At 37.8% G+C, this 19,224-nt stretch overlaps 1 protein-coding gene across 4 annotated transcripts in view; it reads right to left on the bottom strand.

Annotated features, from left to right (window-relative positions):
* LOC117307058 (cadherin EGF LAG seven-pass G-type receptor 1-like) overlaps positions 1-19,224 on the bottom strand; it is a 74,469-nt gene that overhangs the window by 36,025 nt on the left and 19,220 nt on the right. For all 4 annotated transcript variants that reach the window (XM_033791703.1, XM_033791701.1, XM_033791704.1 and 1 more), the window contains exons 2-3: positions 16,479-16,701; positions 15,776-15,980 (exon numbers count right to left, since the gene is read on the bottom strand). In XM_033791703.1, coding sequence (XP_033647594.1) covers positions 15,776-15,980; positions 16,479-16,701 — 428 coding nt within the window. The remainder of the gene's footprint in view (positions 1-15,775; positions 15,981-16,478; positions 16,702-19,224) is intronic.

Genomic DNA, 19,224 nt, shown 5'->3' with positions numbered 1-19,224 from the left:
TATTATTATTTTATACTGTAAATCAGAGGAATAACATGCACAGCCTTAAATAAACAATTTTTTAACCTACTTTCTTATTTAAATTTAATCAGTCTAAATTCATAACAAATTACGCGTCTTTTATGCGTTCGGCTGAAACCCAAAACTTTTCCCACTTTTAAGATGTCCGATCATTTTTCATGTTTTTGGGTCAGTTAGGCTCGATGGCATCCCCCTACCACTCTTAACCGTATAATATTTCTAATTTCATTCCCCTTTTCACATGTTCTTTAAATATCGCTATCATGGATGCAGAGAAAAGAAGAAAAAAATACACTTTGGCAAGCAATGGCCAGTCTGAGTCATTCATTTATGCATTCATTAAACAGAGCAGGAACAAAGAGAGGTTCACGCCGGCGGTTTCGCATTTCGGCCGTGCGTGTCTGGGATGCTGCTGGCAGCAGGTGTACCCGGTCTTCCTCGTCAGGAAATATCATCAAAAGTGAGAGGAGGAGACGTGGAGACATTTACCGATACACTTTACAAGTGTTTTGTGTAAATTGTCAGCTCTTGTTGCATTACTCCATGATCTACTGACCTTATTTCTAGCAAACGATTGTGTCTACTTTGAAAGGACGTTAGAGAGAGAAACTGGGCCATCCTATTCATCGGGGAATCCATAAGGGATACGGATTCTAAATCAAGATGGAAATGGATCTTATTTGCTCAGTGGCCCTTTGTTAATGTTTAACAGCTCAGAATTATTTGGAGAGTGTAATTCCATCTGGAATTTCGCTTTCAATATTACACCCTTATAATGGAAAATTATTTTAAGCTTAATGTGAACATTACATTCAAGACAAGCCAAGTAACTGATTATGTTGCGAGAGTCCAAGAAACAGATAGTGATACCAATCCACAAACATGTAGTAGAGCTTGGTTTGTTTGGTTGAGCAGACCGATTCATGAGCATATTGTCATCAATCACACTTCTATGCCTATCTTTTTATGAATAACTTAACACACTTATCCGTCATGCTTGACAAGTCATCAATAAATAAAAACCCACTTAATTTCATGAACATAAACGTTGAGATACTCTCGCATAATGTAAGTTACTTGTTGCTGAATTAAGAAGAACCATCAAATCAATTGCTGCATTTCATCTCATCAAAATTCTGACAGTCAAACCATAGATAAATAAATAAATAGATATATAAATAAAGTGTGTGTCACGTTCTGTAAAACATTATCCCCCTCTCCTGCATCACCCCGTGACCCAGTTTAATTTTGAAAAATCTTCCTTCGATTTTAAACACATGAGCAATCAGGAACTGTAGTGGTGTGTAATAAATCTTACTGCTGTGGCTTTTTACAAGGAGCAATAACAGAAGATGAAAGCTACTTCAAGCAACAAATTGACTCCATGGCTCATTAAGCGCTGCGCTAGCTTCACCCTTTGCTGCCGGTGCATCAAGGTGCAACAACGACTCTACTCCAAAGATCTCTTGCAGAGTCTGCCTGTCTGCCCTGAACTGACGATAATGTGCCGTAAGATTGATGGAGAGAGAGGTAAAGCGTTCTGCCTGAATTCAGCGTAGGGAAAAGGGCAGCTTTTCAGGTGTCAATACTAGGAGGGGGATCTTTGTGCTTAGCATGGTCATTGTATGTAAAGCTAAGGATTATGGGGGGGGGGGACAGGTAAGAAGGGTGGTGACATGCGTGAAGTACATGTTCTTATGTTCTGGGACTTAGTAGAAGAGCGATTCAGATTTACAGAACACATACTTTTAAACGTTGAAATGTCTTGACATTGAAAAAAGGTCTTACTAAAAAAACAAAATTTATATTTTTGCTTGTGAGGAAAACTTAACACACAAATTCAGTGCTTCTTGGCAGAGTGACTTAAACAAATACTCACATACAAATATTCCTTGCTCACCCGGAAAGTGTCGATTCTTGGTTTTATACAGTTAAGCAGTGCCTATCAAAGACCATTTTATTTCTAAGGAAACTATTTTCAAGTATGATTTTTGTTCACAGAGCTCTGGAAAGTACTGAGTATACGGTGCTAACACACATCAGTGCATTTGGGTCAAACCAAAATAATATTTTCAAGTAGTTTGAAACCTTTTCATTTCGTCCCAGTACAAAATTAACAAAGAAGTAAAGACAAGACGTCTGACATTAACAACACCATCACTCCAAAACTCATCACCGCAAACATCTTATTGGTCGCAGTTCTCAATATTCAATTATCCAATTAGCACGACAACTCTCTACCATTATCACAACATTTCTGAAAAGTGGTACTTCCTTAATCAATACGCACAAAGCTCAAAGGTGTATTCAACAGAGCTGTGATTAAAAACTACAGACACCAACGACCCCAAGATTGGGGGGAGAGCCCATCAAACAATTAGTCTTAATATGGATTTCATGAGTGAGTCACTCAGAGAGACAGTCTTCTTGTCTCCGATCCTAATATAGCGAGACGTAAAAGTGTTGATGAACCTGTCCGCTGTCATATATCTGGTTATTGTTTTGTTGGAGGGTTTTGGCATCCGTGCAATTGATGTGACAGCAAACAGCTTGGGTTTGGGTTATTACTGGTTTTCAGAGCGTGTTGACAGCACACTGGGGTAGTATGAACGAAACTACTCAAACCTACTGTTCAATTATTTAAATTTAGCTGACACTAGACAGAAACATGGGATGTCAAAAATATATGAACAGGTAAAATGTTCGAATGAATGTCCCAATATGATATGAGTTAATCATTAATCAGACGAACAAGACTGTCAAATTCTTGCTAGTTGCAAGAAATACATGGAGTTTCCCCCAAATTTAATTATAGTAAAAAATAGCCAAAAAAGAAACTTGCAGTAAAAAATCCTTTTTAAAAAACCCACAGCTTTGATTACTTTCAACAATTTGTACTCATAATTTATGATTGTTTATAATAAACATGCTGAAGTAGCGCACCAATCCTGCAGTCCTAATCATACATCTATTACAAACATCAGAATTTATGTTTATTTGTAGTAGTAGTAGTAAGCAAGAAAGCCTCCAGCCACTGGGAACGATAGCGCCTCTATCAAAAACCAGTCTCCCCTCTGATCAGGTATCACTCGCCATCCCTCCCACCCTCTCCAATAAAAAAAAGTACACAAATTTAATAAAAGACGAAAAAAGAGAGAAAAAAAGATGATGATAACAATATGACCTGCGGCCTAGAACCTTAGATTAAAAAATCCTGAAACATAACACTGGCACATAAATGTTTGCTTTAGTCTCAAGACAGTTAGAGACCATTCCGATAAGATGACCCACTCCACACCTTACTCCTCCCCTGATTCTGATTTGTTTCAATGTTTAGACAACGTCGAGCTAACATTAATGCAATTTTTTGTGCCGACCCCAAGTTTCCTGTTGGTTCAGGTTTTTATTATGTGAATGTTTCAGGCTATACACCCCTGCAGGCATTTTCTCCTCTCACTTTTTTCTTTTTTTTATTATTATTTTTTACTTGGGTCCTGTTTGTTGCATTACCATGGTGGCTTCTTAAACTGTGTTTTTCCTGTTGGTTCAGGTTTTGAATGTTTAAGCTATACACCCCTGCAGGCATTTTCTCCTTTCATTTTTTTCTTCTTTCTTTTTTTAGTTGGGTCTTATTTGTTGCATTACCACGGTGGCTTCTTTAACTGCGTGTGAGTCACCGTGGCCTAGGGATTCTGTTGAGTTTGCAGTTCAATGATATCACTGCTTGTTTGTTACAACAAAGTCTGAGGAAGGTTGTGTAGTAGTGCAATGCTGTTCTATCTTATACATATAGCCCGTTATTATTACAGAAATCCCTACTGGTAGCCTAGGATACATAGCAACGCTCGTCAATTTAATATCAGAGAGAGAGACTTCGCGTTCGGAATATTTTAAGACGCACACTCTCCGTTTCCAGTGGGATTCATTCCTCAGAGTCTACTGATCATAGGAAAAACAACATCCTTGTTTTACTCTCATATTCAAATTTATTTTGAAAATTGATTCGGGACATTTGTGTTTGAGGCACTTTTTAAGTGCAGCTTATTATTATTACTTTTTATTGAAATGCTCTGAAACACTTGATGCATATGTACACAAATATATATCTTTTTACTAAATATATGTCAATGTTAAATATGCATGCACTTGTAATATGGTTTGTCTGTTTGTCTTTTGTAGAGTTTTAGTAAAATTTTCCTTTTATTTTTTTGTCTCAGATTTACTGAATTTTTAATAATGCAACTTTTTGTGTCTTTTAATATTGTAATTGTCATGTAATTCTGCCTTTTTTTTTTGCTGCAATGTGATTTTAGCAATAAACCAAATAATAAAAACAATTAATAAAATGTTTCTCTTAGGCTGTTGTGCACTAATTTAAAGCAGTCCTGCAGTTTCAAATGGAAACCAGATTGACAATAAAATCATCAAAAATCACTTTAAAATGATGTATATATATTTCATATGACATACACAGTTGAGATCCAGTTGACCCATTGATTGACAAAACCTGTAATTTCATCAATCCCCTGACTACAGTTTCCACAACTAATAAGAACGCATCGCATGTATGTATCCTTAGTTGGTGGTCAGTGTACACCTATCAGTTTCCTCGCGTTGATCATGTTTCTTCATGTTTTGTAACATATTCATGTATCCATGTAATAGACACATAAATGTAACCCAACGCACCGAGACCCGATCCATAGACTATACACTCCTCAAACCCAAATCTTAATAAATTACCATGAACATAATCCCACTCCAACTAGGCCTAATCAATTTCTTATTGTTCTCCTTCCTCTTTTCCCCATTTTCAATATTTCTAAATCACGTCCCAGCAAGAAAAGGCTTTTAACAGTAGCCCAGGGGCCTGTTTGAACTCCTATCAAGTAGCGTCTCGCTCTAGTCTGCATTGAAATTGTTTTCTTCCTTTTTTGTCGTGTGCATAAATGCATGGGGCATGAATAAAGCAAAAAGTGTTGAACACACATACAGTACGCAAACAAAAAACAAAACCAACAGCGGAATATGGATGGTTGAATTGTTGAATATAAATTGTGGAATTTGTACATAAATGGTTTGTGAATATGAGGCCAATGAATATCGAGTGCTGATTCTATAGTGGATCCAGATCAATCATTTTATTCTATTAGGAAACATTTTACTCAAATTGAGGAACCAGAGTCCTCCTTTTCCAACTCCCTCTCTTTGGAGGTACAGACACGCCCATCCTCCTACCCCCCCCCCACACCCCCCCCCCCCCCCCCCACTACTAACATACACAAGTTGTATTCCACTCTACATAATAATAAATATATTTTCCGGGTGCATCTTTCCATAAGCTGTTTCTTCTGTTAATGGCACTTTCACCACAAAACAAACTGTTACAGGTATACAAAATAACATAGTAAAATGTTGAACAACACTTGACATAGGTTCATGCATCAACAATGATCAGCAGGTTTGACCCCCTTGACGAACACATAAGGACAATACCCCACCCCCCCCCCCCAAATTTTTGGAAAATAGTTTTATACCTAAAAGCGAATGTAATGATAGTCTGTAATCAAACTTGACATTGTTGACACTTTCAGTCACACTATCAAATAATAACCTTTCCCTAAGCCAATTCATAACCTTTCCCTAAGCCAATTCAGAGGCAAAAGCTTCAATGTAAGGTTGCAGAATATTAAATATGCTGGTGCTTAGAGATAACATTCCAATACGTTTACATGCAGCATAAGAACCCCTTGTGAAACGACAAGATCTGCTTGTATCATGACATTTGACACAAACACACATCTGAAGATCCACCCGGTTTTATTTTAGAACCGAACTGACGCATTTAGACAGTACTGAATAATAAATGCATTAAAATCGAATTATGACTAGCCTGACCTTTCAGTTTGGATTCTTAACTTGCTCATTCCAAACCACGCTACTACAGAATTATACATCAACCTAACTTGCTTATTTCAGCTACGACAACGACGTCGTAGAATAAAACAGGAGTCTCCACACCATCATCTGTATCATCTATGATTCATCATAAACAAGGAAAAAAAAGTCCTTTTTACAAATATACAAATTAGCTGTTGTTGACTCGCTCACACAAACAATGAATCCCTAACTGGTTAGGGTCGATAATGAAGAATATGACGGTAGTAAGGAACGTGATTAATGATCAGAGACTAATAGTGCGGTGGTGGTTTTTATTACTGTAACCGTCTCTCCTTGTGGACGATCAGCAGTCATTCTGGCTGACGTTTATGAGAAGAGAAAGTACAAAGCCCTTCAGTGACCTGACAGTTGTTTATGGAAACGGCTTCGGCTGATTCTCATTCAGCATTGTGGCACTATGGTCGACGTCAAAGAGATAAATCAAGTATTATTGTAAAGAATTTTAAATGAGATCGTAACTTTTTTTTATTCCTTCCAGAGGTGAATGTTTTCACAAACATTGGAGTTTTCACAATTATTGGAAAGAGAGAAATATAAGAAGCTCAGTCCTCCACACTAATAAATAGGCTAATTCACATTACTTGAATGACAAATCATTCAATTTATGCTAACAACCACATAGAGAAATGTGTCTCTGCCCGGGAAATACAGTTTTTGTTTGCTCTTCACGGAACATGAGAGTTGAAAATCTATTTATTTGACAGATGTACAAACCATTTTGAATACATTTCTGCTGTTTTCATAATATAAAACAAACAAAAAATGAGATGAAACCCTACTTGATTTTCTTCTGGTTGGCATAGCTTTTGTTTATGAAACTACAGCTAAATGGCTTACAAGTTACTTTACTAACAGAATTCTAAACCTTTAGCAAAGTAATCAGACAGACTCAGTTTGTATAAATTCTACAAGAATCTGTCTCTTGAATTTGTGATTTTTTTCATAAGTGATGGCAACTGCAGAAAAGGCAGTGACCCAACCCTAAATATTAACTTAATAAATGCATAGGTTTCAATGGAAAACCTGTCATTAATATTGTCCATAATACTTACTATAGTGTGTATGGCTTCATACCCAGCATTATATTGCCACCAGAAACTTGTGTCTCCTGCCCTCTATTGGCCACATAAAGGCATTCCACTAACCCATGAAGTACATGAACACTTTTGAGCATGCATGCATCACTGACCACGTTCAACTGAAGCATTACCCAGCATACCCAGGGTAGAAGGAATTATAAAGGGGGAGTGCAAATACCATTAAGACTCAACTGTGCATGTATTTCAGTATCTGCTCCTCAAATTTTAGTTTTTTTAAATGAGTGCAGTCAAATAAGTTCCTCTAACTTAAAAAAAAAAAACATCAGCCAAGAAACAATTAAATTAGGTGACGCTGTACATTTCATTTTATTTAATTTAGTCTGAATGTGAAGCCAAGGACCCTAAGGAAAGCAAACTTAATTACTGTATTAGCCAAGAATCCCATGGAGAAAAGACATGGAAGGAAATTTCAAATATAGTTGTGGGAGGAAAAACCCAGAGAAAACCCATGCAGTCAGAAAAGGGACTTATTTCAAAGTTTTAAGTCTAAATTATAGAAGATCAAGGGTATTTTGCTTGTTTTTACCAAGTATTTCAGGAGGAAATTTTACTTTGCATACATGGCACTGCTGGTCTTAAATTGAAAAAAAAAAAACTTCAATCAAATTGAACACAAAATTATTAATTTGCAGCTTTGATCATATTCAATATTGTATTGTACATTTGACTTTCAAACTAATTGCATCATTTGATATTTAGCCAAGTTCCAAATAAGACAACCATTTAGAAATATTCTCAGAAAGTGAAATAATACTTGCATATGATTTTAATAACAAAACCAGGGTCGCAATTCTACAGAAGTAGGGTTAATATTTCACAGTGCAAGAATTTATAAATCTCTCCAACCACTTATGAACATACACGCACCACGTTCGGTTAATGTTAACAGAAGACAAAATAGAAAAATAGTTTCCCCCCGAGATGAACAAATATTGACAACTGGCAATAAAATAGCTGGAGTGCTAATTCCTGGCCTGTATTCGACAGGTTCTGCTACACATTCACTATACAACAGGAATGTACGCAAACTGTACACTCCTGAACTTTGGACTGCCAGCTTTTCAGCTGTAGTCATAAAAGGTACTGGTTGCTTGGCTACAGGATTTGTCTAAGGGCAGTAAAAATCTTGTTTTTCCTTCCCTTTTTTTTTGCAACTCACTGTGTTCTTGTCTTTCTGTTTTCAAGGGGTGATTGTGGTTAGAGGAGGGGGGGGGGGGGGGGGGTTCAGGCAAAGAATGCAGTGTATGCAAGCTCAAAAAAGGAAAGGAAAAAAAGGGGGGAAAGGGACTGACATTTAGTGTTTATTTAAGAGCAGCTTGCCAAACCGAAAAGGCTTCTCTTGTCTGCAGTTCTTTTTTCACAAACAGACGTGAAAGGTTTGAGCACATCAATCTGTGCACCAGCAGCGCAGCATTGTATGTGATTTGTCATGCACTTCACGTATGGCAGGCAAGCAGAAATAACGACCAATACACAACTCCAAGAACCCAACAACTATTAAAGGGGTGTTAATTTTTTGAGGTTTTCGAGTCAGTTAAAATGGCATTCCTGATTCCCTAAACACAAAGATTTTGTACCCATACGATTATTTACGATTGTAGGCCTTAACGATCTGTTCTTCTAACTTAAAGGATGTGAGTACTTTTTCAAAATGTCCATAGATTTACATTAAACTTACAGGGTTTGAAGATAATGATAGTGGAAAGCTTCCCTTCAAATATTACTTACTGAGTTACTGTAGTTTTTGAGAAATGAGTAAAACAATGTCATGAAAATACGTTTGTAAATGCTTAAAACAATTTTGGTTTCATGAGACCAAAATTATTTTCATGAAATTGTTTTACTCATTTCCCCAAAACTACAGCAACTCAGCACGTAATATTTTCAGGGAAGCTTTCTACTATCATTATATCTTGAAACTGTGTAAGTTTAGTGAAAATCTGTGGACATTGTGTTTTTTTTGTGCTACAAAAAGTACATACACCCTTTAAAGCTTTCAAAAACATTGATCCACATTGTAGAATAACATAAAACAACTGTAGCCAGTTCCTTATATTGTGCCCCACTCATTATTTGGCTTAGCAAAGAAATGTCCTTATCGGTATTTCCTGCTTAACAGTTTTATAAAATTGAGCCATGCTTCATGTGCACCTGCTGGTTACCTTCTATAAATGCAGACATTTGTTATTTTATGTGATAGACTCCCTGGTAAACCACTATAAAGAAAGTACGAAGAATGAACTTCAGCTAATCGTATATATTGCACGCTGTTAGCACTCTGTATTTAAGCACCAACTATTAAGTCAGCAGTTTTTCAGGTCTTGTTTATTTTTTCAACACATTGCCAACGGGAGAGGTGTATTCATAAGCGCCACTAAAATGGAGGAACTGCCCAAACCATGCTTTATAATTTGAGCATGACTGGGAGGACTTAAACTAATACACAACACCAGCTATAAAATCACTGCCTAATTACTTATACAACAAGACTCACTCCTAAGACTTCATGGAATGCTGAGCGTGTACTGTGACCTCGGTAAACTTTCCCTTTGAATATTTTCCCCAAATGCATTTAGTTCCTTCAAATGGGTGGTACAGATACAGTACGTTACACAACACCACAGTTCCTAGAAATAAAGTCTACATGCAAATGTCCCTATCTGGGCCCACTTTCATGGAGCTGCTTAAGCAACAAATGTTCTCAGTAAATTTCTGCTAAGCAAAACAATAAGCAGACAGGATACCAGCCACAGATTGTAGATGTCGTCTGGAATTTTGGCTGGTAACCTTATTTTGGTCAGCATAATTTTGTTGTGCTTAAAGGGTTTGCATACTTTTTGAAGGACACAAAACACAATGTCCACAGATGAACATGTTTTGAAGATAATGATGGTAGAAAGCCTCCCGTAAAACTTTACTCACTGAGGTGCTGTAGTTTTTTGAGAAATGAGAAAAACTGTCACGAAAATAATTTTCGTGTCAGGAGACAAAAGATATTTTAGCATATACAACTACTTCTGCGACTCTCCGGAAAACATTGCTCTAAGGTTTTCAAAGAGCTGTAAGCATATGCTTCAAAATTACAATGCCCAGGATATTCATAAATGTTTAAGTATCTGGGGCCTCTTGGGAAAAAAACCCTGTCTTCTAGGTTCCGGTTTTGAAAGAGTAGGTAACCATTTTAATCACCCTAAACCTGTGTAATAACAGAGCATGGTTAGGTAGCTTCACCATAATGTGAGCACATCTTTCCACAAGATGAACTCTCCAGCGAGTGGTTATAATATGTCCTCACTCACTCACTCTCTCTCTGCTCACCATTCACTCAGTCCTTTTCAAACCTAAAGTAACCCGATCCACACTCTGCCTGAAAAACCCAAACCACTAAATTTGCCTTTATCCTCCTGGGAGATACCCTCCTTAGTAGCCTTTTCAATAGGGAGGGTTTCAACGACACAATCCCTCGCAGGTGCATTCAATTCAAAGATTTTTTTTTTGTGGATTTTTTTTTCCCCTTTACCCAACCCAGTACAAATTGACTATTTCTCACATTAAAAAATAAAACCTAAAATATAGGGGAGCCCGAGATTACTAATATACTGTGTCTTCTTCCTTGGGAATTAGTTCGTTTCTTGAATAGAGCGTTTCTCCGTTTTTTTCCAGGGTTTATTTGAGTAGCCGATCTTGAAGGGGGCAATCACCTCGCCTGGTCACAGGCACTATTGGCTGTTTAATTTGTTTAGGGGCGCAACGAAAGGGGGCGCAATGACAACAACTGCCGTACAAGGGGTTGGAACTGTGTCATGCAAACATCAGGGCAAACCCACGGGAGACTGCACAATGTCAAACAAGAGTAGGATTGCAGGGGTTGGCTTCCTCTAGGTAATATTATCTCAAATTTTACCCCCATATCTTGAGATATTAAAATTTACTGGTTGATTTATTGAATACGAATGAATTATACAACCATAAGACTTTCACAGTATTTCAGACATGATGCTGTTCTTGAGTTTTGGTACAGACATGAACTATTCATAACTTCAGAATTAAACCAATAATTTGTGTTCCCCTGACAACTCCCAATATCAAACTTTGTCTTGAATTCATTCATAAAATTTATGCATTTTACAAAAGAATTTTCCCCAAAAAGGTAAGAAACAAAACTGTTTCCCTGGAGAGCTACATGTACCAAGAAGGATTAACAATAAGTTTAACCACTTTTTGAAACCCATAACAATACAAATACTTCCAAACCTCACTACACATCAGACATTCTATACATCTCATTCTCTAAATATCAACTTCACTCTCACACCTGTGAACTTAACCTTTATGGTGGTCCCTCCAACCCACACCCCCTCCAACTCTAAATTTGATTGAAGACCTGTGTTACAACATACAATATCTACATCATGCCAGACTAAAGAACTCTATCAGGTTTTTGAGTGATCGTCCAAACACCTGAGACACACAATATGAGTCAAAGGGTCTCCTGCGCTTATATGTGTGAGTTGTTCGCAGCGTCCTGCTGGGTTTTTATTTTCACTCCAGACAATCTATCTTTGTCATATTTGCTGAATGTGGCAGGCCTGAGTGATCATCGCAGCAATTTAAAGCCAGTGCTGCTGTACAAGGTACAGTGTCTGGGAAAATGCCTGACAAAAATCAAGATAAGGATACTGCTACAGTCAGCCTTTATTAAAACGTTCACTTACACAGTAGTATCTAAACTGAGAAATGGTGAAAAAATATCCAACTTAAACAAATTCTTGCTGGTTCAAAAGAGTGAAACAGCAACAATCAAAGACTTTGGGACGGTCCCTTATTTAAAGTTCTCGCCAGTATTGTGCATGCTTAGACCTCTGCTCCCATCACTGAATATGTGCACGCATGCTCGGAAGCGCAAAAAGGGATTGTTATGTCTGCTGCCATCACGCGTTTCAAAAGTCTCCCATTTATATATTGTTCATGGCAGCACTTTGATGCAAAACCTTTTAAAACTAGGCAAAACGGAAGCCATCAATACAACAACAAGATAATAATTTTCATTTGGATGGTCAACCAGCCTAAACACAGTTTCTCTACCTTGTAAAACAACCCTGTTAATGGTTTACTTCTTTAAAAACTATTGCTATGGCTTTGTACTGTTTTCATGAAGTATGGAAATAAATGTGAGTTTGAATTTTAAGGAAAGGAGGGGCACGCATGAACAACAAAACGTCAAGTAGCCATTGTAGCCATGGATGATAACAGTTTGGTTTTACACACTCCTATAAAGGGCCTGGAGAAACCCACGCTTGAAACATAGCACAGCACAAAATGGACTTCCAAAAAGTCACGTTCATGGCTCGATATCCAATCAGCCAAAGGCACAAATTCATTGATGGCCACTAACTGAGATGGCAGGATATCTTTCGTTCTTTTCTTATTTTATACTCTTTTTATTCCAGTGTTCTTTGAAATAAAAAATGTGAAGGTTAACCCTTGATGTGTGGTTTTGAATTTCACACAATAGAGGACCCCTGGTGGTGCATGGGATGTTTGTTGACTCTTTGTCTGGTAGGAGAGGAAAGGGGAAGAGTTTCTAATTCAAACTGTGCTTGAGATTTCGTACTTGGAAATACATGCTACTTAAAGGGCAACTGTGGTCAGGGTGATTCGATCAAGAATGTCAAGTACATGACATCTTTGTCCCTGAAGAGGTTGAAGTTCAAGTTGGACACTTATCTACTTTGAATTTTTAATTTGAACTTGGGACAAAGCAGTTTACAAACAGATTACAAACATCTACACCATCCAGAAATCCAACATAGTAGTTTAAGTATCCTATATAAACAACACAAACTAACAAATGATAAACAACAGAAAGTAGGGCAGTTCTTTTCAGAATTGAGAAGTCTCCCAGAAAATCTAGTCCACTGTAGTAGAATATTTTGCAAAACAGTTCTCTAAAGGTCAAACTCTACCTGGCAAGTAGATAGGGCCTATGCACTTGGTGTTAACGCAAACCAAATATGTAACAAAAAAGTTTATTTTCCAGTTACACAACTTCACAATTCTTTCAATTCATCTTTAATTATTAGCTTTAAGGAGTGCACGACGGCTTTGGTTAATTACAACTTGTTTCCTCTCCCAGTTCAAGTTACATTTAAAAACCAGACACTTATATGAATCCAAAGAATATGAAAAGCATTGCGGAGGGGGGGGGGGGGAATGTAGATGCATGAAATTTGACCTTTGGTAAATACTCAGAACAGCGAACAATGAGTGCATAGCAAATATTGAACATTCAGCCCCGATGCAAAGAATAACACTGCGCTGGAGATTAACACAAGAGTGGGGTCTTTACAACCAGCATACAAATAATGTTCATAAACTGTGCATGTGTACATGCAGTCCTCAAGTTGAAGATCTTGTTAATGTTCAAAAAGGGGCTATCATAAACATGTTGGTTGGTTTTTATAAAATTGTGCAAAATGACACCGTGCACATGCAGGCAGTATGCTTCATTTTTGAAAGGGCAAGGGCAACAAGGCATTTCCTCTTCGGTAAAGGACAACCTATGAGGAAATTGTAAATTTCTACTGGAGCATTTAAAGGGCACCAAGGCAATGACCAGGAGGCATTTGCCTTCATTGCCTCCGTGGAGTATCAGACCTGCATGTTGGTGACCAAGAGACACTCGCGAAGACTTGTAGGTTTGGACTGGTCCGAACAAAATGCCCTTATCAGCCAATGTGTAACTTATTAAACAATGTTCCTATAGATCATGGGTCCGAATCCCACTCGAGGAATATGCCTGTGATTTTTTTTCACAGAATATAAAGTGATAATAACACACAACGGTCAAACCAAACATTTATATTCTTTAACCCCAAAGAAAATTCCATCTATTAAATGTTCCGATACAAACTAAAATAAAATTCCCTTTTCTAAAAAATAAATAAATAGTGGTCTTGCCCCCAAGGCGGATGCCCAGTCTGAGAGAATGTTGAATTTTTCCTCCGCTGAGTTTACTTTGGTAATTTGTTCAGCTGCGCTTTTATCAAGTTGGATGAAACCACATCAGGTGCAATAATTACATTCATGCGGTAAATTTGGCTCTAAATATACCGCTAGCTTGGGGCCACATTCCAACATTTTCGTATGCTATGAATTCTAAGAAAATTCCCTTTTTCATCATGCTCTAGCATTGTACATAAGTATGAATAGAAGGCTTTAGTCTACATGTACTTCAAAGAAATAAGTACAATTTAGTAAATGATTTTTTCTTTGTGTTCATTAAGAAGAAAAAAAGAAAATCCAAATTAACAAGGGGAGATTACTAATAACTTAAAACCTGAGCAAAAAAGCCAGCAATATGTATTTTGTTATTTATTTATTTTTATCGTCATTCTTGAACTTTGCTTTGTTGACACTCTGGTGTTTCCTGTTGTTTTGTGGCTTTGTTTATTCATATGTTGTTTACTTATTCTACATTAGTTTTCCTCTTTATTTGTTTCTTGGGTAATGGAGTTCCCTTTTGTTTCAGGCAAATGAAACAAAAATCCATTTTTGTTCCATTTTGTTTTCTCAAACCAGACAGACAGACTGACAGACAGTAAATCAGGAATGCTGTGGGCACTTGGTACACATGATTATTACTACAGAACAGCAGTGGCTCTTCGGGCCCATAGCCATCAGACCATGTCAAATAATCAGAAAAAAACATCAAGAGTACATTTTTGTCGTAAAGGCTTACAGATCTTGTTCCGGTTTGAATGTGACTCAGTGGCCTCATCATAATACAGATCACTTTGTATTGTTATGGAAAGGGAAGGTGCGGCACATGTAACGACTTTATGTTGTTCGTGTTAATGACAAACGCACTAGTACTAAAAAGCAATGATGCAACATGTATTCAAGCTCAGTAAATTTTAGAACCAAAAACAGACAAAACAGGCCTGCTGGATTTTCATCTTTGAGAGGGCAAGGCTGTTTTCGTTTTGCAATTCGCACTTCCATGGCTATGGGAAACTTCTGTAGGGGCACCAAGGCCAAGACCCATGCAATGGAGGCAGTGGCCTCCATTTATTTCCAAACCTGAACAAATCAGTTCAAGTATTAAAACTTCTTCATCACTAGTTTCAGGATTTGGTTAGATGGATAGCGATGGATTTTCCTGCTTGGTCCATTTATTATCTTTGTTTCATAAATGTTTGAAGAAGCACAATATACCAGGCCTTTTTATTCTTTCAAAATTAAGATCATTCATTTGGGCACCGTCAAAAGTTTAGAAACCTTATCAGTGAAATGGAAAGTATACACACTTCCCCCAAACAGCTAAAGACTGGAATCATATTTATAGGAGCCGTTTCCAACACACCTTACCAAGTAAAAACCACACCGCGCACACCCACTCTTAGCATTTTGATCTAATAAGAGCGGTGAGAATCCAGCTGTCGAATTTCACATAACTCCGCCTAACTTAGCATTATTCTTAGGACGAGTTAAGTTCCGTAACCATAGCAATTAGGACGCATTAACTCCATCCTAAATACTCGTCCTAACTCAGATAGGATTCATCCTAGCAGTTCGTTAAAATTGGCTGCTGATCCAGAAGCATGCAGGTCGCACATTTGGCTGACAGCTAAAGAGTGTACCACAGACAGACAGACAGACAGACAGACTGACAGACCACCACAAAGACTCACCCTCTCATGGTAGTCCACCATCACCTTATGCCATTCACCGTTGCTAACGCCACCAAGGATGGATGCGGTCACGACGCTAGTAACTTCGCCGGCCGAGAACAGGAAGCGGACCTGCCCGTTGACTATTTCCAGAGCGATGAAATCATGCTTCTGGTTGTAGCGGCCGTTGTAGAAGAGAAGGCCGTTATCCACCTTGGTGGCAAAACTGAAAAAGAAAAAAATTCAAGAAAGTTTATAACTTGAGTTATAAAGATCTTAACCTTTTTTACTGAAAAGAAGAACTAAAGAAATTTGCATCCCTAAGTTTGATTAGCCGTAAGGGTGTGGCACGAAGCTCTCCTACATTTCCAGTGTGCAACTAAAAAACGTTTCTGCAAGACAAGCGACAGTGGCAAGACACTGCTTGTGGTCTCCGCTCTTCTCATAAACACTCTTATAAAAATCTATGAAATTGTTGCGGTACCCGCTGCTAGAACATAGGATTGCCTCTAGCTACCGAGAAATCTCGGTCGACTAGTTGGAAAGACTACACTTCTCTAGAATTGCAAGGGTTGTGGGTTTGAATCCCACCCAAGGAATATGCCTGTGATTTTGTTTTCACAGAACTTGGGAAAGTACTGAGTGTAGGCCTACAGTGCTTACACACATCTGTATACATAAGGGTAAAACCAAACTAAAACTCTGGTGTATTCTTTATATTTACCTTAATGACATCTGAAACCGGATTTGTCGATTTAATGACCGGAACATCAGGAAGGAGCTTTCGGGGAAGTTCCGCGTTCGAATCTCACAAAGCTGTCCGTCAAACTCTGGTCCAGAACAGACACATTCGAACCCACCCAGCAGGAAGTTACGACAAGACCCTCCGTTCTTACAGAGATTGTCCGTGCATCGTCCCTCGCTGAAGTCAAATTCACAGTTCGGACCTTGGGAAAAAAAAAAAAAATAGGAGTGAAAAATACAATCAAAATAATTTGAAGTGTGTGAAGGTATGGTGAAAGGTTCCCTTCTGGTTTAGGGGGGGAAAAAACATGTTTAGCGTCCTGCCTTTTTGAAAAAGGAACGAGGAGTGCCATTTCTTTTTACAAAATGGCTGCCGACACATTTTTAAAGACAACCGGCTGGCAAATTTATTTTGTTGTCTGAGATCGTTAAAATGTATCCCCCCTTTTTTTTTTTTCTTCTTTTTTTTTTCTCCTCTTTTTTTCCGATCTCAAAAAGGAGAGGCAACCTCTAAAAAGAAAGGGCGGGCACTTAAGGCTTTTGCCTTATAACTTGAAATTTACTGGGTTTTCTTTCAGAGTTACAATTTAAACAGAATACGCCTGTTTATACTTGAAATATTAGATGTCCAACGTCACACCACTACAGTCATCATACATTGAATAAGCTCTGTGCCTGTATGGTATTTTGCCGTTCCCCAAAACTTCCAATAAAACATATTCCAATGATAATATTTATCACAGAAAGCCATGAATGGAAACCTAAAATCATACCATCAAACTGAAAAGATAAATATGAATTGATCACCCCTCACTTGGCCTAACCCGCTCCATATAATGTTAATCTGGGATTATCCTTTTGATAATATTGTGAAATTGATATTGGTGTATTTTTTTTTCTTGTAGTGTACATGTATGTAAAGTGGATTATAGAACTCGGTGACAAATAAAGCTGTTTGCCAAGCTTAAAGGGAAAGGTACATATAACAACATCATCACGTTTCAGACAGTTGTCAAACAGAAAATTGTACTTTACAAATTATGCTATGCCAAAAACACATAGCAAGACTGGTGAATGGCGAATGGTTAAAAATCAACAAATTTGAATGTTAAGCAGATCTTTGAAATTGAAAGATCATTTATAGTGTAGCTCTATGGTTATACCATGATGCAAATAGTTTGAAACAGCTGAACAAAAATCATTGATTTCGCTGTAGCACTATGTCTTCAATTATCTGTATTTACAGTATGTAAAGTACATGTAAATTTACTTGTAGTTTATGTCCATTGTACACGTTATGCATACAGCAGTTCGAAGCAAATTCCGGTATAAGACCATGTCCGGAGCGGTGGTCAGGCCTGTATGCTTCATTTTTGAAAGGGCATGGGCACCAAGGTATTTTCTCCTTGGTAAATTGCACCCTATGAGGAAATTGTAAGCTTCTACTAGAGCATTTCAAGGGCACCAAGGCAATGACCAGGGGACATGGAGGCAATCGTAAAGTATGAGGCAGGGGTGGTAACAGCAACAGGTACAGAGCACAGCTGGATCACTACTTCATCATACATTGAAGTATATGATGTCCTGAGCAACACCCTCAGTAACAACTGCAGCTGTAGCCTAAATAGCAATTCAGTTACCGCCTTTGACTCATGACAACGTCTATATTCCAGGGGTGGATTTCACAAAGAGTTAGGACTAGTCTTATCTCGAGTTAGGACCAGTTACTCGTCCTAACTTAGGACTATCCATGCAATTTGTACATCTCCTAGGACTAGTCCCAAGTTAAGACTGGTCCTAACTCTTTGTGAAATCGACCCCTGACCATGTTTCCAAGTAGACCCTCTTATTTATTAACACAGAGGACTATTTCTCAAAGATAGCATATGATGACACAGCGACCCCACGCACCCAGGATACCATCAATCCTAAGCGATGACACACAGTGTAAATAGTAGTCAAGAATCTACCAGGGAAAGACGAATCTACCAGGGAAAGATGAATCTACCCGGGAAAGATGTCTCTCGACCGCTCGCTCGCAGTTGGAATTACAACCATTTGTTTAATGAGTTCATCCATTTTCTCCCTCATGTTGTTCTTCAAATTGTGTTTGAAAGACTCATGTTTGCAAACTTGCAGCCAAGTTTACATGAGAATGTACGTGCATGTATGTGTCACGGCCCAGGTGTTGGTCACATACATGTATGCATAACCTGAAGGTATGTAGAGACATTGTAATTGTAGAAATAAAAACCTTTCAATCTTCTACATGAATACTACATGAACATGTGTGAGCCTATTTGTGTGTCACAAATTATTTAAAATGAAGAGATAACATTTCTAGCCCCCATCCTGATGGAGTCTTGCTTTTTCTACACAAGTGAATATTTGCACGATTTCATGTATGTCTTTTGTAATCCTTTGCAATGGCATGACTTTCAAACAATAAACGTTTTCCCTTCTAACTGCCAGTTAAATTTTTCTGATAGGAACCAGTTGGTTACTTTTTCGCTTTGCCTGCAAAAGTATTTGTGCTTTAAGATTGTATTTTTTATGTCTAGTGAATTTGTGTATAGTCGAAAATGAAACCCATGTCTGTGCATTTATAGTATATATATATAGTACATGTGGCTGTTTATGTTCATGCATGTAAAATGCTGCAAGAATACAGGATCAAAAAATTCCTATGAGACACTTAAAACCACAGCTGTTCAATCCGTCTTTGT

Source organism: Asterias rubens, chromosome 2, assembly GCF_902459465.1.
Source record: "Asterias rubens chromosome 2, eAstRub1.3, whole genome shotgun sequence".
Lineage (NCBI taxonomy): Eukaryota > Metazoa > Echinodermata > Asteroidea > Forcipulatida > Asteriidae > Asterias > Asterias rubens.
The sequence above is the reverse complement of the archived record's forward strand: the minus strand, read 5'-3'. Positions and strand labels throughout refer to the sequence as shown.